Below are 23,807 nucleotides of genomic sequence, written 5' to 3'. Positions count from 1 at the left end.
CACATTCTGTTTCATTATTTTTCTCTTTCTCGTTAGTGTAATATGTGTGTGCGTGCTGGATTTCCGAGGCCTCATTCAAGAAAAGGTCACTGCAGTTAAAGCCATGCAGAAACATCTTGTGTGTGTGCCTGTGTGTGTATTCAAACTGTGATTCTGGCAAATACACGGGTAAAGTGTTCCGGCAATTGTTCCTGGGTCGCTAGATTTAGCACTTTTACACTGCCAGTGATTACCCGGAATATGTGTGTGCTTTCACACACAACCCGTAAAGGTCCCGTTACGACACGTGACATTAGAGTGTGACATGTAATGTACGAGTCGAAAGTGCTAGGCACGTTACACTTTCACTGAAGCTGGCGAACGATCTCCGTGTTAGTGTGGAAAGTGAGGAACTAACTGATCTCTGCTTCATTACAGTTTGCACATATTTTTTGTCATGAACGCTGATATTCCTTCAAAACAGCCAGTAAACGAGTTGCGCGATAACGTGTGTCATCACTACAACACAGCACTAGATCTGGCTTTTGTTCACACATTGCTCATTCCGGGACTGAACCCGGCATTGTTACCCCGACCCGGGTTCAATGCCGGAATCAATCCCGGGACGTGTTTGCTTTCACACAGAAGGCGACCTGGCAATGTTCCGGCAATTTGCCTTGTCCGACGAGCAGTGTGCAAGGGGCTTAAGGGAAATACTTAAAGGTGCTATATATAGGATTGATACAGAATGGTTGTACTAGGTATCGCAGTCCAAATTCTGTCCCCCCTCCTCAGACTTGATGCACTCACAGGTTGCCAGACTGATGACACCAACAGGAACAAGCGCTCTTAATGATGATTTGAAATTAAATGCGCTATTTTTTCCGCCAAATGGTAATCCAGTGTGCCGAAATTGGGTAAACTGGCGGTGGGTGAGTTTCACAAACCAAAACCGAGACCAACATTCTGGCACCGGAACTCACATTTTCAAAGGAGAATAACCAGCATTGTTTTTCAGATAAACAGGTATGTTAACTTAGCATGTTTCTTAAATATCTGCAAACATACTATGGTATTTTTATGATTTAGTCATAAACATGCAGCACCTTTAAATAACTGTTCTCAATTTTGGAGCTCTAGACCAAATATACAGGTGTCTACAATACAGGCCACAAAGCTGCTTGTTTGATGTTACCTTGTGTTTTAGCCTGCTGATCATAGTGATTTTGACTGGGGAGAGTTCAGTGAAATGGTCCTATTTTCTGTTATTTTATGTTTACAGATGTAACTAACTAGAACGTGTAATGTTTTTTTTTTTTTTTTTTTGTCTGGTCTAATGTAATTCTTTAAATAAATAATTGGAATTGGTGGATGGATTTATAGAGTCATTCTTTATGTGATTTTTCATGTTTACATGCTTTGAGCAATTCTTAAAAATGTATAATTCTAATAAAAATTATCCTCATAATTAATAATTCTGATTTCTCTTAATGATTCTGATTAGTTGATTTCTTACTCTTTGCACTTTTGAAAAAGAAATGGAGAAATGTGCTTTGTTTAACATGTTCTGTCTTCAGTGTCCTGTTGACGAATGAGAAGGTCACTTTGAATTTCAAATACGTATTATTAAAATAATGTGTGGTTTAATGAGTAAGTAATTATTTTAGTTATTCTTTACCATTATTGTTTGGAACTGGTTTGGAATAAAACAATGGTTCTATTTAGGGGTGCTCCGATCACGATCGGCCGATCGTTAATGCGCATCTCGTCAGTAAAGCCGGTTTTCTAATCAGCGGTTAATTCCATCAGGTGCGTGATTTCACATAGAGCAGCTGTTACTACACAGAGCCGTTGTTAACTGAGAAGATGCGCCAATAAACGCTTAAAATCAAGTGGATTTGCGCATCTTCTCTATTAACAACGGCTCTGTGTAGTAACAGCTGCTCTATGTGAAATCAGGCACCTGATGGAATTAACCGCTGATTAAGAAAACCGGCTTTACTGACGAGATGCGCATAACGATCGGCCGATCGTGATCGGAGCACCCCTAGTTCTATTCCCAATCTTAATGGCACGTCCACACCAAGATGAATGTTTGGTGTCAAAATTTGTTACGATAAGTAGTTTAATTGGAAGGCATCTGTTCATTTATTTATTTATTTTACTTGTTTTTAATTGTTTTGCGAGAAAACCAGCCAACCAATAAGATTCACCCTTTTGGTTACTGTATTTTTCGGACTATAAGTTGCATTAGTCCAAAAATACGTCATGACGAGAAAAAAAAAAAAAAAATAAGTCACATTTATTTAGACCCAAGAACCAGGAGAAAACATTACCGTCTACAGCCGTGAGAGGGCGCTATATGCTGCTTAGTGTAGACTACAGGAGCAATGAGCAGCATAGAGCGCCCTCTCGCGGCTGTAGATGGTAATGTTTTCTGTTAGTTCATTTCTTTCGGTTTATGTCAAATTCATTTTGATAAATAAGTCTCACCTGACTATAAGTCGCAGGACCAGCCAAACTATGAAAAAAAGTTTGACTTATAGTCCGGAAAATACGGTACATCCTACAAATTGAACATACTTTTTTTGCTAAGCGACAGAAATGCAAAGTTGAACTTGCTGCTTTTCTAAAAAGGCATGTATGCTTTTACATTCATCGTGTTGTTCTAAACTAACATATTGCATGTGGAAATCTCACCAAATTTTTTACCAAATTAATGCCTTAACTCTAATTGTTAATAGTGTCATGCTGAATCATTTTACCAGCAGTAAATATTTTTGGTTAGCAGCAAGTTCTAAGCTCACACTGCTTAAAAATGCACAGTGTGTTTGAAGAAATCTAAAACGTTTGAAGTGGCTTTTGATTTTTTTCCTAGTTCTCTTCCTAGGTTGTGTGTGTATGTGTGTGTGTTCATGTTAGTAATGCTATGTTTGGGTTTGAAGTGGAAATGCTGTGTGCAGCAGTAGATTCGTGTGTGTGCTGATAATTCTCTTTGAATGTATAGGTGTGCTTATGTAAAGTGTCCTTATTTAAAAGAAGGGGAAATTGTCATGCCTTTAGTTCTTCTGAAGCCAGTTTGTCTTAGTTTTTGTGCTGACTTGGTCTTTAGCGTACAATGATTGGCTTTAGAGTATTTTAGTGTCCATCATTTTTTGGGATTGTGAGGTCAAAGCTGAGTCACTCCCTGTCATTAATTTCCTCTTTTAGATTACATCGTCTGTCTGTCTCACACTCATGATTCGTTTTTGTCCTGTTCCCCATCTTTTTGTATCTGGGGTTAGCGAGTAGTTTATGTGTGTTTGTGTGTTGCCTGTCTGTTGCTGATAGACATCGAAAAGGAAGTAATGCGTATATGATGGCGCCACACCCTTTTCATTCCGTAACATTTTCCTTTGTGCTTTCCTGTATGATCCCTTGTTTCCTGAACTGTCTGTCCTTCCCCCCTCTCCTTTCCTTTGCCCTCACTCTCATAGGACACCAGGAAATCCCAGGGAACGGGAAATGACTACAGGGTGTCTGAACTTTTGTTCTGATCAGAATTAATACAGTGCCATCAGAACACACTTGCTATATTTAAATACTCCTCTCAGTTGTTTTTCAAAACTATTGTAGAATTTCAAATGCTAAATTTCTTTTCAACATCCTATCAAATCAGAGGACTTTTTAGCACTTTTAGCACTGACTCAGCCTATTAGAATGAAGTTAGAATACCCTCAGAATTGAAAATATGGAGTTTTTAACTTGTATAAGAAGTGTAACACAGACACACATAGGCTATTACACGCAAATACTTTACAGAACTAAATATGATCAGTTTTTGATAATAGAAATATTTCCAAACAAAGCTGTAGCAGAACCATTGCACGAGAGATTGTTCTTTGTCCTCATTATATATCGAGGGACCTTCATTTACTGTTGATTCGGGAGGTCTGGACAAAAAATCTAAAATCAAACCGAGAACTCTTTGGATGTGTAATATCATTGTTATATTCGTGTTTATTAATGGTTGTTCATTAATGTATAACAAGTGTTCAAGTGTTTAAATGACCTCAAATCACAATCCCACTATAGTTCTTACATTAAGCCCAGTTTTGGAAACCCTAGATTTAATGTAGTTTTTAATCCAGTGTATAATGTTGATATTATTGAAAAAGTTGAATATTTTCTTTCTCTTTGTGTCAGTTTAAAACAGGAAATTGCTATGCTGCCATTCACAAATTCTCTCTCATGGTTTCATGGGTTAGTAAAGTGTCCATGGGTTGTGCACTTTAGAGTCTCTCTGGAAGTCGTAGGTTATCCAGGGATATTTTGCCTGAGGTGAATTCAGAATATTCTCTTCACATAGCAGAATAATCTGCTTTACATTGGGGACGTATGTATGCAGCCAGTGACTAACTCATTAAGTGAATTGCCACCACCTACTGTTTATTTCTCACACACACACACGCACACACACACACACACACACACACACACACACACACACACATTCTACACACAAAAAATCTAATTAACATTACTGTTACAAAATCCCAGAAGTCCCACAAATTGTTTGTCAGAATTGCACAGTGCCATGTTCAGCACAATAACTCACCAAAACACACATGCACACTCCTTATCTGAGAGTTGCAGGTGTGCAGTTGGGCTGTGGGCTGGTTGTTATGTTATACTTCACCAAATTTAATAACTTTATGAAGCACCTAACAATCCCTCAGGGCCTAACACACAACCCTAATAAGGCTAATGACAGGCCGTCTGGATTACAGCGCTTGAGCTTGTTTGGCATGTTGAGGCACACAAGCACCCACAGACTGTAGTGTGGTACGTGGAGGAGGAGTTTTCGAGGGCCGAACATTTGGTCTCAGGATCCAGATGGTGTAAATGGCGTGGGCAGGAAGGGCTGGACCCCCTCCCCCTTCCCCTCAGGATACTGCCGCCACAGTAAATCAGATCCCACTCTACTTCTCAGAGACGATTTGGTTAAACGTGAATCTTCGCTATGGCCTTGTTTGGATAAAAATGAATTTTCTGTTTGGAAATGTAAAAGTGTATTTTGGTCTAAAGTAGGTTTAGGTTTGGGAATGGCTGTTGCAGGCACTTTTCTGTGTCGCCTTGATGGTTAACACGTAATGTTGGACCACTGGAGTTTAAGTGATTAGGATGGAGTGGTCGTCCACACAGCATCGAAAGGGTCATGGTGAGTTTTAACCTCACTTTATTCTTCAGTGCGTCTGGCTGTGCTCTCCATGCTAAGTGCCTCCGGGTTGTTGGCTAGTTTTCTGTAGCTGTGTGATTTTTAATTCCGAAATGTGAAGAGTGATTTAAATCATTCATGTTGATGTGCATCAGATCCTGTATATCAGGGTTTTTCAAACTTTGCTGCCACAAATCGCCAAATATTTAGCGGCCTAGAATCTTTAAAATACGTCCAAGAGTTTTACACACCAGTCTGTTATTGTGGCAACTTTTCTTCTAACTACTAAACTAAACAAACTGTGACTGGTTGTTTGACATGTTGGTCAAACGGCTTCACGGGTGGGCCTTGGCCAATGAAAGCACCATGGATTCCTGACCTTCAGCCGTCAGTCTGAAGTTCTTGTTACGCGAGACTACTGGCTGCTGAACTAGCTGCTATGGAAGTGCAGGACTGCTTATGACACGAAGGGTTTAGTGAGAATGTGACCTTTGAACCCTGAAACTAATGTCAGTCTGTAAGGAATGTTAATCTACACTTGTTTGTTTGTTGGGTGAATGAGAGGAAAAGTGTAAGAGGAGAAAGAGAGGCATAAACAGGATTGGTAGAAGAAGAGAAGGAGAAGTGTAATTGGTGTAAGTGGAGGTGGACTATGGGATTGTGGGTAGAAGCCAAAGAACCACTGAGAACAATGAGCTGTAGTCAGCCAAACACACACATAGCTAGAGCGCAGAAAACATTTCCTTCCCCACACACACACTTCACGGATGCTGTTCAGTCATACAGCAGATGCTTCTGTCTAAAGGCTTGGTTATCAATGACATCCATCACTGAAAAAAAAAAAAAAAAAAAACGGAAACACTGAAACATTTCTCAAATATCTTCTTGCACATTGCATGGAAGAAAAAGTCATACAGGATTCGAATGACATGAGGTGAATAAGTTATAGAATTTTTAGGGTGTACTGTTCCTTTAACAGCATGTGTGGGCGTGATCCGTTTCTCTTTAAACAGATGTGTAAATTCATGAAGAATCAGTCGTGTACTGTACATGTACCATAAATATCCACAACTCCAGAGCAGCTAGTTCACAAATGCAGGAATCTTCTTCAGGGACATAGTGATACTCTGTGGAAAGCGTGGAGACTCTTCAGAAGCTCCTCTCAAGAACACAGGCGCTCTTCAGAAACGCTAAGACACTCTTTGAAATGCAGTCTTTCGCAACACTGAGACTTTTCAGAAACACACAGAGGCTTCTTAGTCCGTTTCTGAACAGTCACAGTGTTTTCCTAATAAGCCTCTGGATATGTCTGTGACCTTTCACTTTCATCAGTGATACAAAGATGTCATAGAATTATCAAAAGTGTACCCTAGCACATTAAGAAATATTCCAGAAGACCTCTTGAAATAGTCAATGGAGTGGCCTTGTTTGCTTTCAACCGAAACACTTGAGACAAAAATATGCTTTGTTAAGGATCCAGTCAGTGGAATTTAACTTTTGTTCACTTGGAATTTGATGCAGATTTAAAAGATGCAAATATTGAAGAAGTGTGGACTATAGATAATTTTTTTTTAATATATAGATAATTTAGCATTAATGCATTAAGTATCGTTAACTAACCTTAACTTTTTTACATTTATTAATCTAGGTTTATATTAATTTTATAAATGTACTGTTTATTGTTAATTCATATTTGTTCATAATAGATTAAGTGTTCACTTGTGGGAGTGTAAGGAGGCAGAGAAATCTTGTACCCTTAACTGTACAAAAGTGTACAAATTATAAACGATTTTATTAATTCCCATAACCTTGGCATTGCTTGTTGCATGCTTTGTCAGATCAAACAGTAATGCATTCATAAAAAAACCCACCAACAATAATGCAGAAATTATTTTTATAATCATTTTACAATATTTATATATAATCATGCAAGCAGTGATTAAACTATTTCACCTCCTGTCATGGGGGTGCAAACTCTCTTCCTATGCATAAAATACTTCTAAATGGGGGCGCAATTTGATTGCATCTCTCTCATTCTATAGCTTTTTTTTCTCGTCTCACTCAGTCCTTTCTCTGTCACACAACACAACATAAGTTTGGTCATCTTAAAACCATCTGCTCGTGGTGCATCCGCTCAAGAAGCACACACCCTCACACATGCAGAGAAAGAAGTAAGGCTTCCTCCCGACACACAGCAGGTTCACACTACATTCAATTTTCCGAAGGTCACTCCCCGAGCCCCCCCATCACAAACACACACACACATACAGATACCACACATATGGGATGCCAACAGGCTTTTAAAGTGCATTCAAAATGAGATGAAGTACTTTCCTTCTGCTTGCTCTGTCAGCGCTCATGGGAGCATTTAGTAGTGTTTTTCTCTTCTGCTTCAGGGTTTTCAGTGCTTTAAATGCCTCTCAGTCTAATTCTGGTTTGTTTTGTTCATGCAGCAGGGATTACCCAGGCTTACTACAAATCACTCTCACCCGCTCAGCGCCGTCTGTGTGCGGTTTGGAGCTGAGACGGAGTGAGTGGGAGCATATCTTATTAATCATGCTGTGTTTATTTCAATTGTTAGTTATTGAAGTTCTTTTGCACTAATCCAGGTTGCCATCGCTTATAAAATGTGGTCCTAAAATAGCTGTAGAAATTCTGTGTCTTTTGCCACTGGTAGTGTTATTTTGCAGAATTCCGGTCCGGATACATGCTGGGTTATAATGTGTCATTATTTGATGAATAACTGTTGTTTTGATCAGTAAAAAAAAAAAAAAAAAGTACACAAACATCTTTTGAATTAAAGTACAATGACCGCCTGCTTTCTGTGGGTGGTAATAATGTGACCTTAATTGTACAAGACAAATAGTGCTTTTTTTTGAGAAGTTTTATGAAGTTATTTACATAGACTTGTTTACTCCATTGTTCCAAGCCTCTATGACTTGCATTTTGCTGGTGAACACAAAACCAGTTTTTGTGACGATACAATGAAAGTCAGTGGGCTACAGGGTTGTTTTGAATTCTACTGATTTTCACTGTATGGACAAAAACAGCATTCTTCAGAATCTCCACAGGACTGTTTGGAATGGCATGATGATAACTTGATGAATTTTCACTTTTGGTTAAACCAACCCAAGTCTTAATGCAGAAGAACCCTTTTTTGGAGGCAGAACAGTCTGTATTTAATGAATGTGAATCTTGGTTTTAACTAAAGCTGACAAGTGCCTGATGACATGAACATGTACTTTCTACAGCATGCCCTGAAGGGACAAATAAACATCACACAAATTCACAGTGTAAAACCTCCTGATTCACTGTGTTGCAATCACCTGCCTCCTACAGTGCTCTTGTTCTCATTTTGTTGAACTTAACATTGATTTGCTAATAAAATTTAGTGAGTAATGTAGGCCAAAAATATGATGGGGAATCAGAGAGAAGTCATAGTGACAGTTCAGTTGATCTCTTCTTCAGTGGTGAGTGTGATGGCGACATATAATGTATATAGGGCCTTAAGTTCATATTTTCACTAAATCCACATGAACAACCATTAAAAGTTTGGGGTCTTACGTTTTTTAAATATTTTTTAAATGCTTTGTCTTCTGTTTGCCAAGATTAAATTTATTTGATCAAAAGTACAGTAAAACTGTAATATTATAAAATAATATTTCACTTTAAATTAAAATTTTAAAATATATATATATAATAATATTTTTGTGGAAAGTGATACTTTTTCAGGGTCTTTTGATGAATAGGAAATTCAAATGAACAGTACTTATTAGAAATTTACTGTCACTTTTGATAAATAGATTAAATTAATAATTTCTTAAATCATATATTTATCTTACTAACTCCAAACGAGCTCATATGAACATTTTTCACAGAATTTGTATACAGTGAAACAAAGCAATGCACTTCTACGAGAAAAGTAGGTGGTCTAAAAATATCCTTTGCTGGTTTCTTTGCCGGTCTAACAAGACAGATGCTCAGTGGCAAGAGGTTACAGCGGCTGTCAACATACATTATTTTAGATAACAAGTGATACTTTTGAAACATTTCAAAATATCAGTAACGGAGAAAGAGCGATTTCATAGCGTGAGATATTGTGTAGCGTTTTAGCATGCATGTCAAATCAAGTTACGAAAAAGAACTTAATTTTGTTTCTTTTTTTTATGGGATCAAAACATTGTTGACTTGCTGTTGCATTGATGTCTGCATTAGTTGGTGATTGATGCGCTTGGTCCCAGAATTGCAATATGAATGCAGTCGATTACATTTGTAAACCACAGGAGTTGCTTAAACGTCAATACCATTAAAATGGTATAGACATGCGGTCGAATGTTTGCGTGATGTATAAAACATATCAAACTGTTTTTTATTATTACTGTTATTAATCTGTGTGCTTTTTTTTAAATATAAATTATCTTGAAATCTGTCTTCCATGAGAGAATTTATTTTATTCCTTCACTGCATGACCATGTTGTATCTCAAATAGTTGCGCGTAGAGCTAGCCGTGTCAAAAGAGCCAGATTATAGTGCTCTGTGTTATTCAGGTCACATATCAACACATAGAGACACTTACGAATGCTGTAAAACCTCAAAGCATGTTTTTGAAACAGCTGTTGGAGGAATGCTGATACACTCCCTGTATCACAAGAGCTTTATTTAGCTCAGAGCTGTGGCTGACATTAGGCCCGTCACGATAACAACTTTTTGTTATGTGATATAGTGCCCCAGAAGTAATTGCGCTAATCGATATTATTCTCATTTTAAAGACCATTTTATTCCACTGAATATAAAATCATAATGTAACAGCATAAAATGCAAGAAGGCCTACACACTTCCAAATGACAACAAACTTTTAGTTTTTGAGAAAATTTTAATCGTTAAAGTTAAGTATCCAAATATTAGATACCTTAAAAACCTTTAGTAAATAAACGTTATAAGTAATTTTAAGTAAATATAATGGGTGATATATTGCGTCACCAAAAATGATTGAGGTCATGTACATATAATGCGCTATAAGTCGATATATTGATTATTGCGACGGGCCTAGCTGACATGTCTTTGGGCTGTATTGATGTTATAGATGAAGTGCAGTCAGTGTCAAATGCTGAGAATTTGGTGATTTTTTTTTTTAAAACTATTTTTCAAAAGTAACTCATTACACATTCAACAGAATAATTTAATAAAGAGTGTTTTTATCACATCCTTGTTTTATAAAACATCAAGTGGTTCACACAGTTTGACAGCGTGTATTGATCTGGAAGTATAGGACATAGTCATCAGGGATATCCTAGCATCCTGTTCACGCTCATGAGGACACAGCAGAAATGTCTGAAAAAACCCAAGTGAAGCAGCTGCCTTTGAGGCATTTACAGGAATGTTTTTGCTGTATGTGGAGACTAGTTTTGCTGTAGGGTTTCTAATTCAAAATTTAAATCTGATTCACAAGCTGTTGATATAAATCTGACTTTAATGCAGCTTGATCTGTTTTTTTTTTTTTATTAATTTGGGTATATTTGGGGTCTTTTTAAAGGGTTCATGAACTACTTTTCTCCTGAGGTCCACTTATAATGTTATCAAGATTTTTACACACATCCTTCACAGATGGACACTGCTGTGTTTTAGGTTAAAAAAGCATTAATACTCAGTACATATCAAACGATCTGTAATAACAGAAAAAGCTATAGTTATCATGTAATAGCAACAGTCACTCACACTTTTGTGGCGTGACATCATTGTCTTTTAGAAACTTCATAAAAAAGAAAGTACATCAAATAAAGTTAGTTTTTGTTTCTGTGTTGAACTGCGTTTGCTGCTCTTGTCATTTACCTCCTATGTGAGTGAATTAGTTGGCTTGGCTACAGTTACAGTGTTGCAATGTAAGTTAGTGGTTCTAAATTCACATTAAAACACCGCTTCGTGTTTTATTTTTTTTGCTCTAATTTATTTTTGGTTTTGTGCTGGTATTATATTTTGTGTGTGTATAAGGTGTGTGTGTGTATGTATATATCACACGGCTATAAAATCGATGCATTTTTGTACTAAAAAAATATCCAAATTTAAAATGTTATAATCACTTTTTTCTCACTTATGCTGACTGTCAGACATGCAAGACGTTCCAGGTGGATGACGAAGGGCGTAAGCGTCACACACACGACTGTAATTAGTGATGAACGTGGAGGAGAGACAGCAAAACTAAAAGCTTGTCATGAATTAGAAACACAAATTGAGGATTTGTAAAGAAAAATGTAGGTGGCTTTCGCTCAAGTAAGGAAACTTTACTTCCTCTGCTTGTCTTGAAACTAGCAAATCTCGCATGCACATGCGTGATGCATATGTCCTGTGTCATCCACCTGGAATGACTTGCACATATGACACTAAGCAGAAGTGAGAAAAAAACCATTGACATTTAAAATATGGATATTTTTCTTACAAAAACACACGGATTCACTACAGGAGACCTTGATTGACCCTGATTTGCCTGGATGTGTGTGTTTTATTTGACTACTTTTGGACTGTTGAACAAAAACACCCACCTACTCCCATTCTGATGCTTGGAAGAGCAACCCATTCTTTTTTTTTTTTATGACTGATTGGATTTGTCTGAAAGAAGAATGTCATATACACCTACGATGCCTTGAGGGTGATTAAAACATGGGCTAATTTTCATTTTTGGGCGAACTAACCCTTTAAATCGTAAGCTGAGTGAACAGCTTTGGAGAATTTAATGTTTCCCCATTTAAAGAGATAAAATAGCTGCCCAAGAGGACTTTCGAAGATGGTGAAATGACTTGCCTTAAAATGACTTTTTTTTTTGATTCATTAAAAAGAAATGGCTCCTAAGGGTCTTATTTTGTGATTCAAGTCACACTGGTCACACTATATGTTTGTTTGCAGCTGGCAAGGACAAATATATATATATAATTTTTTTTTATAACTCTTTTTATTGCACATTCAGTGCAGACTTTACCTCACATTTGCAACTCCAATAAAATATAATGTCTTTTATCATGGTGCTCTTTTAGTATTGAAATCACTAGAAATCAAGTGTGTCATAGTAAAGGTGTTTGCTGGGGTCATGGATTGGAAATGATTGTTCATATCTACTGAAATAGAAACTAGTGAAAAATTCCCAGATCTTTGATAATCCATGAATTTGACATCTGCAGTAGAAAATGATTGCGTCATTATCAGCCTCACAAACCGATATTAGTGACGGTCACTTTTATTACCATAACTCTTTAGACTTCCTGTTTATTGACCAGAGAATGAGGGAGGGGGTGGCATAAGGAAGAGAGAGAGAGGGGTAGTGGAGAAGGAGAGGGAGAGGGGAAAAGAAACACTTTACTTAGGAGGTTTCCACCTTTCCTGAGATATGATGTGGTTTCTATATATCATGGTCAGAAAATTCCTGCTTGTCACACCATGTGCATTTGCTTATTTATGTTATTGAAAAAAATCATCCGGATGGAAAATGTCAAGTGCATGTACATAAATCCTTTCCCTCAAATGTCTGTCAGATTCAGACTGAATCGACTTTCGCTAGACAAATGTATGCAGTGGAGAAAATGTCAGAGAGAAGTGAGGCTGATAGCACCATCCCTCACTGAAAAAAAGTAAATTAAATCAGCAGTGTAGAGTTATTTTGGACATCCCAAAAACTTTCACACATACATTTACTGATATTGAAAATCTGAAGATATTTTTTTTTGTGTGGAAAAAAAACAATTGTGTTTTTAGTGCTTTCAATTTTTTTTTTCAGTTACGAAACATTCCTGAAACGGTTATCGTACTGTGAAAATCTCTTGCTATTGCAACCCTATACTCTTGCCACATATCATATTTGTGGATGGAAAGCAGCATTTGAATGGATTGTCAGATATGCTTGACTTTGTGTGTGATCTAGAGGCAGTAGAAATGAGGGCGTCTGGGCGGGAAATCCCAGAGCACTGCTGGGAATCAGGGAGTTCTGGAATGCTGAAGGGGCAGAGCATGGAGGCAGGAAACGGACGAAGCTGATCTGATCATAGGAATGAAAAGTGTGTGTACGTGACCATTTGTGTTAATGTGCACATTAATATTTACACATATATTTTCATGTCTTCTTTAGTTCTCTTGGCATCTGATATAATAATTTGGTATTCAGCCATTTAAAAAAAAAAGTTTTTGGCAAACAGAATTTATTTTTTTAGAATCGCTTGAATAGACTCATGCATTTGCCCACAATAAGTTTGTATTTTTCTATTTTAGCATCTCTAAAATATTTTGATTTTTTTCAGAATGCAGTGCCAGTACACTCATTGCCAGTACACATTGTACACATTTTACGAGGTCATAAAAATAAATAAATGTGAAAACTTAAACATTATTACAAAACACATTCAGCATTTTATAAGTGATAGAAAATTATATGCACAAATGTGTAAGATTGTTAATTTTACGTATTGCAGATCAGCAGCATAGTAATGGGTTAAAGGTTTGTAAGATATTTGCAGTAAAATATCCAAAAACCACTAGGCTAGTGTTATATATTTTGTCCAGCTGATTACTAACAATATCTCTAATGTTTACAACTAAATCATGAAACCATCATTCCACCCTCCTCTTTAGCGTCATCAAACTACGCAATTAGTATTCTTAAAATGCATTCCAAATTTGGAATAATTTGTAATATATAAATATTCAAGGTATTTAGAAGTGCCCACGATAACAATATTGTGCAATTAATTGCTTTGTTTTCTGTTGTATGGGCGTATACATGCTGCGGACTTCACGTGGAACATTAAAATCTCAATACCGCGTTCAGCGTGTGGGTGTGGTCACAAGAATATTTGTTTTCTGGCACTTGTTTAGTTTAAAGTAGACATGTCAAGCTTTCTATAGATATCTCTCTCATGTCTCTTTGTTGAGTTTTCACGGAGTTACAGTTCATTTTAATGATGCGTTTCTAAATGAAGATCACCGCAGACCAAGGCTGCAGACAGCGCACCTTGTTTGTTATCTTTATTTTATAAATGCACAAAGTTTTGTTGTTATTATGTGTGGATATAAATAAAAGTAGACCCTTTACAGATTCGACTGATGTTTTACTTTTATCTGTATGATCAAAACTGAAAGTGTCATTTAATTTATTTTCGGGGTTATCAGGAAAAGATGCCTCATAATGCATATACTCAGGGATTGACTCCAGAGGGTTAAATACAAATTTGCTTCAGTGTGCCAGAGATAGTCTTTAAGGGCTTTCATCAGACCGTTGCTGGCTTTTTATAAATAGGCCAGAATTTCAGATCCCAGCTCAACCTGACAGCTATATCAGCCCAGCCTGCTTATGAATACAAAGACTGTTACTGACAACATTTGCAAGCTGTGTATGATTGTTTTGGATTCGGTTCACACACATTGAACTCTTTTAAATTGTTGTTTTTTCATGTTTAGTCATAATGTCAGGTTTGTGCCACAGCTATTATTTTGATTGGCAGGGTTTCTGTTGAAAATGTTGGTTTCCCCGTTCTTGCCTCACGCAATAATGTCATTGGTTAGTCAGTGAATGTATGGATCTGATTGGTTAGTTTCCCAAATGGCAATGGTTTATGCTCAGAATGTTTATGCTAATGTGACCTGCTTATGAAATCACCTTATTGTTTTTTTTTTTTTTTGGCATTCACAGGACACAGTCGCAGTTAATCATGGTTTCATCAAATGCATATTCTGATATGCCATTCAAATATATTTCACATTCTTTTAGGATTATGTGTTTCAGCATTATAAATCCCCATTTTATGCTATGCAATACCAAATCAATATATTCAATAAAAAATAAAAAATATTTTGCTATTCCCCAAATGTACATCAAACTGTATCTGGATACTTTCTAGGGACAATACCGGAGAATATTGAGTGTTTACTAGTGCTGTGTAAACTGTCAATCTTACGTGGTGATCTTGCATGTTTCCAATCAGTCTGAAGTCATTGTCCGTCACATGCACCATGTTCTTGATGTTCTTGTATCAGTCTCATTGCATGTTAAACACAGACAAGCCTGTGTGTGACCACATATTATCTAAATAACCTTAAACTTATTCATGGTAAAATGAGTAATCAAGTCTGATGTATTCTGTCTTATTTTAATTAAGTGATGATTAATGAAAGATACATTTCTTTGATTTAATAAAGAGCTTAACGTTAATTTTGATAATTTTCTTTCATGTACATCAACCCTATTGAAAGAGTATTTTGTCTTACTGATTTCGTTCATTCATATTTTTTCCTCTCAGAGCTGGAGGCGAAGGAGGCCTGTGAGTGGCTTCGAGCGGCGGGGTTTCCTCAGTATGCTCAGCTCTATGAAGGTAATCCAGAACTCATCCCACAAAAGTCCAATCATCCCTTTATTTTCCACACTATTATCTGTCTCTTTCATTTGCCCCTTAGCTTTGCTCCTTTGTTTGACGCAGTGTTGTTTCCCCATTTTCTTTTCTTCTGGTTTCCCTCTGTATAATCCCTTTAGAAAGGTGCAGAGATGCTCTGTTTATGTCCGTGACTCAATGGATGGAAGCGCTCCACTGCAGAAAGCACTGGTATTATTTTGTTTCAGGCTTAGTGATTGGGGAAATACATGTGAGACCAGATGGCCTTTGGTTTTGGTTTAGATCCCTTTTGGGTTGTGAGTGTAAAGCCATGCTGAACCAAGTTCCACGGGAGCCAACACAGGTTCTGCAGATATTCAGAGTATGCTTTTTTTTAATCCTGCTGGCCCTAAGAGATTGATTTAGACCATTTCATACACACTGAAGTTTAACAAATCTGGAAAGCACATGCAGGCTCACTTCACATGTGGATTGGAATTCATTTTTGGGGGAAATTCGTTTGAGTTTGAAATAATTGGCAGATTCGCCCAAAAAATGAAAATTCTTTCATCAGAAAATCTGATTATGTCATCATTTACTCACCCTCATGTCAGTCCAAACCACCTAACTTAATTATTTTTTTCCCACAAAGCATGAAAGTATTTCCTGTAATGAAAGTAAATGAGGACAGGTGCTGTCAAGTTCCACAGTTACAAAAAAGCACAAAGTATGATAAAAGTGAGTCATATTCAAGTCTTCTGAAGCTGTACGATAGATGTGTGTGTAAGGAACATGCAGACTGACGGCAGAGGGTCTGGGACCCTTAACCACTTTGAATGGCCAAGAGGACATATGACTGACTGTTAAAGGGTTAGTTCGCCCAAAAATGAAAATTATGTCATTAATAACTCACCCTTATGCTGTTCCAAACATGTAAGACCTCCTTTTATCTTCGGAACACAGTTTAAGATATTTTAGATTTAGTCCGAGAGCTCTCAGTCCTTCCATTGAAGCTGTCTGTACGGTCTACTGTCCATGTCCAGAAAGGTAAGAAAAACATCATCAAAGTAGTCCATGTGACATCAGAGGGTCCGTATGGAATTTTTTGAAGCATCGAAAATACATTTTGGTCCAAAAATAGCAAAAACGACGACTTTATTCAGCATTGTCTTCTCTTCTGTGTCTGTGTGAGAGAGAGTTCAAATGAAAGCAGTCTGGATATCCGGTTCGCGAACGAATCATTCAGTTCACCAAATCGAACTAAATCGTTTTAAACGGTTCACATCTCTAATACGCATTAATCCACAAATGACTTAAGATGTTAACTTTTTTTAATGTGCCTGACACTCCCTCTAAGTTCAAACAAGCCTATATCCCGGATTAATTCATGTACTCAAACAGTACATTGACTGAACTTTTCATTTTTGGGAGAACTAACCCTTTAAGCCGGGGGCTCTCAGTCCCTCCATTGAAACTGTGTGTATGGTATATTGTCCATGTCCAGAAAGGTAAAAAAACATCATCAAAGTAGTCCATGTGACATCAGAGGGTCAGTTAGAATTTTATTTGAAGCATCGAAAATACATTTTGGTCCAAAAATAGTGGAAACTACAACTTTATTCATCATTGTCTTCTCTTCCGTGTCTGTTGTGAGAGAATTCAAAAATATGCAGAGTAGTGATATCCTGTTCGTGAACGAATCATTTGATGTAACCGGATCTTCTTGAACCAGTTCACCAAATCGAACTCAATCGTTTTAAACGGTTCGCATCTCTAATGCGCATTAATCCACAAATGACTTAAGCTGTTAACTTTTTTTTAATGTGGCTGACACTCCCTCTGAGTTAAAACAAACCAATAACCCCGAGTAATTCATGCAATCAAACGGTACACTGACTGAACTGATGTGAAGAGAGAGATGAACACCGAGCCGAGCCAGATAACGAACAAAAGATTGACTCGTTCTCGAGTCAAGAACCGGTTGCATCGGTTTTTGGATCACCAGTAGTTCTTTCGGACAATTCGATTCAATAAACCGGTTGAAGAAAACGGTTCACCGGTTCTTTTGCGCTCGACCTAATGACTTCATTTGCGATGATTGCCCTTGATTCAAGCCTTCGGTTTACCCGCGCTCAAAACATTAGCACAGAATCAGTTCAGAATCAATCATCAAAAGAATCAGTTCGATTCAGACGCTCTGTTTGTCTGTGCTTCACGCTGAATCACACATGCGCAGTATCATCAGCTTCTCTGTTCTCGAATCGGACGCGTCTGACAGAAACGGTTCTTGACTTGAGAACGAGTCAATCTTTTGTTCATTATCTGGCTCAGCTTCAGTTCTCTCTTCACATCAGTTCAGTCAGTGTACTGTTTGAGTAAATGAATAACTCCGGGATATTGGTTTGTTTGAACTCAGAGGTGTGTCAGCCACATTAAAAAAGTTAACAGCTTAAGTCATTTGCGGATTAATGCGTATTGGAGACGTGAACAGTTTAAAACGATTCAGTTCGATTTGGTGAACTGGTTCAAGAAGATCCAGTAAAATCAAATGATTTTTTCGTGAACCTGATATCACAAACTGCTTTGTTTTGAACTCCTTCACAACAGACATGGAAGAGAAGACAATGATGAATTAAGTCGAAGTTTTTGCTATTTTTGGACCAAAATGTATTTTCGATGCTTAAAAAAATTCTAACTGATCCTCTGTCACATGGACGGTGTGTAAAACTCTTGGACGTATTGCAAAGAGTCTATGCTGCAAATGTTAAATATTTCACATACTTTTGAAAATCCAGCGTATAGTTGAACCTGATAAGCATTCGTCATCACAATTGTAAACACGACGGCTTTTTATTTTTATTTTTGTTTAGCGTCATGGCATCCTTTTTTTTTTTTTTTATGTGGAACGTTAAAGAACGTGACACACATGTTTCTTGGAAATACTATATAATTCAGCCAATCTGATGACATCTTCAAAAATCCTGAAGCATTTCCAATTTTGGGTACCATATGCATAAGACGTTCAGCTAACGGTTAAGCCGAACAGGACTACACATGCACAATAGAAACTTTTAGATTACTTTTGACATCATCTAACACTCACTTATATAGATTGTAATATTTTACTGATATTAATATTTTAATAATGGTTAAATGCTATTTATTTTAGCAAATCTCAATAACATTTTCATACTGTAATTTACATTAACACGATGCATGAATTAATTTTTGTCATAAATGTATCACTAAACAGAACTGCATTTTTGTCCCTAATCACTAAAACGCATCGCCTGTGATGTAGTTTTAAAATCCAATTTGGCGTCATGAAACACACTTAATGTTTTTCATTGTTTGTGATCAAATGTTAAGATTTCAAACTTAAAAGCCTAAATTTTTTGAGTCTTATGCACAAGAATACTCTTTAATTAAAAAAATCTCTAGTTGTGGAACTATTTGGGGTAATTAGAATGAATTTTCATTTTTGGATTGAGCTATTTTTTAATCTGTGAACACTCGCTTTTTTTAAGTGATCTGTGGTCTCAAAAGGCCACACTGTTATGATTCTTTACTTCCTGATGTTTTTACTGGTACAGCACCTGCAGGGTTCTGTCGGTGATGCTGTGTGCTGTGTAAAGCAGGCGTGCCTGTGACCCAGACAATGACAAATCCACAGACAAGTTCTAATATTAGCCTACTCAGATTTCACTGCAGGGCTGAACCTGCACCTGATGTAGATAAATCCAAATTTTTTAACATCACCCCTCAGTAAGCTTCACACTTATGAATATGAAATAAGGACAAAAATGTCTCTGAAAAATGTCTCTTTTTTCATGCATTTTAATTATAGAAGAGTGTCTTTTTGTTGTTGAAATTATGGTTCTCTTTTCATTAGTAAGCCATGATTCTGTCAGGTCTGTTTTTAATGTTTTTTTAATCTAAAAACTTTGTCACCTTCCTAATTATGCCTTCATATGCTTTTGCATTTAAAATGTTAATTAAAGATAAAAACAAGTTGCTGGATGAGAAATAGACTGTCTTTACAATGGCATGCACTGTATAAACTTTTTGATCACATCATTTCAAAACTGTTTTAAAACAGCTGTTTACTAAAGCTATTTCAGAAAGATGAACAATGTTTGGTCAGCTGAACGATTGGTAATGTTTGTTGTGAAACAACTGTACAATCCATTCAACAAGCGGTCCCTCATGGCGTGTGTGTGTGTGTATGTGTGTGTGTGTATATATATATATATATATATATATATATATATATATATATATATATATATATATATATATATATATATATATATATATATATATATATATATATATATATATATATATATATATATATATAATAGCTAATCTTACTAAATAATTAAGTTTGTTTCCCTAAAACAAATAACTATAATGGTTTTCTTGCCCTCAAATTCTGCCACCTGCACAGTGATAAAAATTGAAAGGTGAATGCAGTCTATTTTCCTGCTTCATGTCGCAGAGTAAGCTGGCAGTGGCCTGACCCGCGTTGGCTGTGACAGAAACAGAGATGTGCTGAATTAATGATATGCTGGTTGCCAGGATGTTCCCGCTGTTCTCTGTGAAAGTCCTGTATTGTATTTTTTTTTAAAACCAATATATATCAAAGTGAACTTGGACTCATTCATCATCTTGACATTTACATAAAAATAACTTTAAAAGAAGATGTGACATTAAATAAAGCAGCGCCTGATCACAGAGTAGCTGCTATGAATCGCTATAGGTCAGTGTTGTGGCATTGTGTGATCTCTGTTGGGTATTGATGTCCAGTTTCAGTGTAACAGTCAGCAGTTTCCGACTTTTATCTCTGCATCATCCCCTGATGCTCTGTTAAAAACTCTGTAGTCGCTGCTGTCTTTTAAAACCGCAGAAATGCTGGTGTGTGTTTTGTCTCTTTGCAGATGTTGAAAACAGGCCCATGTGTAATAATACCTTTGAAAATTGAGCATACGGCAATAAAAGATTATTTATTACTGGAAAAAATAATTGAGGATAATTGTTGTCACTAAAGCACGGAGCATAAACAAACAAAATGGTTGGGCTTCTCCAAGCCACCAAGAAAATAATTGGACTTCAAATGAGGAACACTATTATGTTCTATTCTACATGTATGCTTGTATTTTTAGTAAAACAAGACAAAAAATGTAATGCAGTAGACTGGTCTGGACGCTTGTTTGTTCATTTGTGTCTGGAATTCGCCTTCTGAATTTGAGCAACCAACCTGATTTCCTTCAAACAGAGTATGAAATAGAATAACTTAAAAAGTGTGTGAAAACTTGTTGGTGTTCCTTGAACTCCTGTGACATTGTGAGAGAAAGAGACAAAAAGAACTTCTCGTTCTCTGATAAACAAAAAAAAAAAGGCAGCTTTTAAAGTTCACACTGACACTGTATGTGTCATGTTGTATTGCATACTGGAGAAATGCCTAGTTTGATTTCAGTGTAACTTTGATTGGCAGCAGGTTGATTTCTTTTTCTTTAGTTCTTGTGGTGTGAACTGAATGCTTGCTGGCACTACTGTCATTAGTTGGACCTGGAATTCAGAGAGGAAGGAGGTTGAAACAAAAGCTGGAAACAAGACACCTCAGCATTGCTGACGCTCGCTCTCTTTCTCTCTCTCTCTCTCTCTCTCTCTCTCTCTCTCTCTCTCACTCTCTCTCTCTCTCTCTCACTCTCTCACTCTCTCACTCACTCACACACACACACACACACACACACAGAATACTCAGGTGTACAACGCACTTACATTCGGTCTCTCTGTTCCATCTAAAAATGTGCTGTAAGACATAATTGCCATCATAGTGTATGCATTTCTTTATTTCAGAGTAAGGTTCTTCAACTTTCATCCAAGGATCTCTTTTCTTCAGACCCCTTAGTAGAGGATTGATGGACTACACACATGTAGGAGTCTAATTTTAACATTGCAATCATCATTACTGGCATAATTCAAAATAAAGCTGAATTTTAGCTACTTTATAATTATCATATGTTCTTTAAACACTTAAAAAAAAAAAAACTGATGAAAGCCATAGACATAACCCCCAAGCGGTCATGGACCCCTGTTAAACATACATACTTATGCTTGTTATAGCAGAAATATATATGTTGCACAGAGACCATGCTAAATTTGATCTTGCGAACATCCCTCAAATATGCATACGTGTGTTTCATGCGCACAGAAAATGCACATACGCGTCTCTTTCAGATGTGAAATCTATGTATAACAAATTATCTTGAACTTGTGCGCAACCGAATGGTTTCAGCTCCCTGCCTTGTAAACAACTTCTACACTAATTAATGTCATTAATATATAAAAGATTACCAGTCACTGTCCAAATTCTTTCATTTGGAACAGTGAGCTGCAAGAACAGCTTACATTTCCAAAAGATTACAGTACCCCTACAAGGAACAAGTGTGTATATCTGCTCAGAAACTGACTCTAAGCTCTTTTTCAAGTCAGAGGCAGTTTTTACAAACATGAGCATCAGCATGGATTTAAGCATACAAACACTCTAATATCAAATTTGTGCATAAACCCACTTTATAAATGAGGCCCATTATCTATTGTGCTATGAGGAATATGTTCAAATCTGACCTTTATGTCTCAATCTCATCCCACCACATCCTCTCTCCACTCTCCTGGCTCTTCTCTATTGTCCTCTACCAAAATAAAACAGAAAGAAACATACATCTTTAGTCATGAAACTATAAATATATTCATGTAAATACTGTACAGTGTATCCCATAAGATATTAGGGTTAACCCCTTTCCCCCTGAATTTTTTTTTTTTTTGTACATTTCGATTGAAAGTGAAATGCATCAATCTGATGTGTTCATTGAGGGAAAAAAAAAAAAAGTAAAAGTTTTTGCATTGACTTTCCATGACTTCAAATTGAACTCAAACCACTTTTTAGTTTACATTCACAATGACGTGATCTTGTTTTTTAGGATTCCAAACAATTAGAAAAACAATGATTTTTTTCTTTATATAAACATTATAACATGTATAATATAGAGTTATAGCAAAGGAACACATAAATATCAATTTTATAAATGTTTATGTGCGTTCGCTAATAAACTGTTTATGTATTTTTATGAAGATTTATGCATGGTCACAACCACATGCAAACACTTTCTTTTTCTGCTTCCTCATGTGAGGGTTAAAGTTGACCATGTCCTGTGATGTTTGTGTGATTCCTCTTCCTTCCTCTTTCTCTCTTTCTCCCTTTAACTGACCACTGGATTAAATGTAACAATTGGTCTCAGTAGGTTTTAATTACCCCTTTTATGCAGTTGAATGAATAAATGAATGGGTGCGTTTCTGTGTGCCTTCAGCCTCTCTGTTCCCCATCGAGATCTCTGCTGTGAGGAGAGACCATGAGTTTCTGGATCAGGACTCTGTCAAGGCATTATGCAGGTGAGAAACCACTTAAATATTAATTACAGTGCTTTAAAATATCCCATCCTACACCGTAATCACCTCTGGTTTGCTTTTAACTTCCTATGTACCTGACTGCACTGTGGCATTGAAGATTTTTCTATAGTCTTTCAATATGCATCGCTAATCACCATGGCGACAGGCTGTTTGTTTCAGCAGACCTTGCTACGGTTCATTGTTCTGTATTTTTTATTCTCAACTTTATTCTTTTTCTCTTGACCCCTCAATGTGGAATACGTGATTAAGTGACCGGTCACACCTGCCCAAGTCACATTGGAGTTGAATGGCCTTTTTCGAAAAGATAAGGAATAAACAGAGGAGGAAATTATATTTCCTAGGGTGCAACTGGTCCTAAGGCGATAGAAAAAGAGAGAGATGGAGATTGGATATATATACCATTTGTCCCGCAGTGGCTTGTTACACACTGTATGCTTGGCTGCTAGCTACTGATAAAAAAATAAAATAAAAATACCTTCAAGGAGGCTCAATAAATTAAGAGAACAGAAACACACACACACAGCATAATGTGAAATAATAGAACTCTAAGTTATAGGCATGTGCATAGTTATCTACATTTAAAGCTGTGAAGAAAATGAAGCTATATGTGTGTCTCCTAGTGCTGGATTGTATCCAAAATGTTGGATATCTGATATCTTCAACTTATAAACAGCCATGGGCGTCTGATTGAAGAACCTTTTAATAGAATACTTCCTTTTAAATAACTTCCATGATTTGAATAAATTTCATTATGGTGCTAACCCTTTTTCTATGTAAAATGTAATATAATATGAGAAGACCATTGAATGACTTCT

General features: G+C 36.7%; 1 protein-coding gene across 7 annotated transcripts in view; it reads left to right on the top strand.

Annotated features, from left to right (window-relative positions):
* LOC127958057 (stAR-related lipid transfer protein 13) overlaps nucleotides 1-23,807 on the top strand; it is a 46,940-nt gene that overhangs the window by 6,165 nt on the left and 16,968 nt on the right. For 2 of the 7 annotated variants that reach the window (XM_052556843.1, XM_052556841.1), the window contains 2 exons: nucleotides 15,451-15,522; nucleotides 22,893-22,974. In XM_052556843.1, coding sequence (XP_052412803.1) covers nucleotides 15,451-15,522; nucleotides 22,893-22,974 — 154 coding nt within the window. Of the gene's footprint in view, nucleotides 1-4,936; nucleotides 5,180-6,216; nucleotides 7,707-13,094; nucleotides 13,222-15,450; nucleotides 15,523-22,892; nucleotides 22,975-23,807 lie in introns of those variants that run through there. The other 5 variants (XM_052556842.1, XM_052556844.1, XM_052556839.1 and 2 more) reach the window with 5 other exon arrangements.

Source organism: Carassius gibelio, chromosome B5, assembly GCF_023724105.1.
Source record: "Carassius gibelio isolate Cgi1373 ecotype wild population from Czech Republic chromosome B5, carGib1.2-hapl.c, whole genome shotgun sequence".
In the NCBI taxonomy this organism is placed as follows: Eukaryota; Metazoa; Chordata; class Actinopteri; order Cypriniformes; family Cyprinidae; genus Carassius; species Carassius gibelio.
The sequence above is the reverse complement of the archived record's forward strand: the minus strand, read 5'-3'. Positions and strand labels throughout refer to the sequence as shown.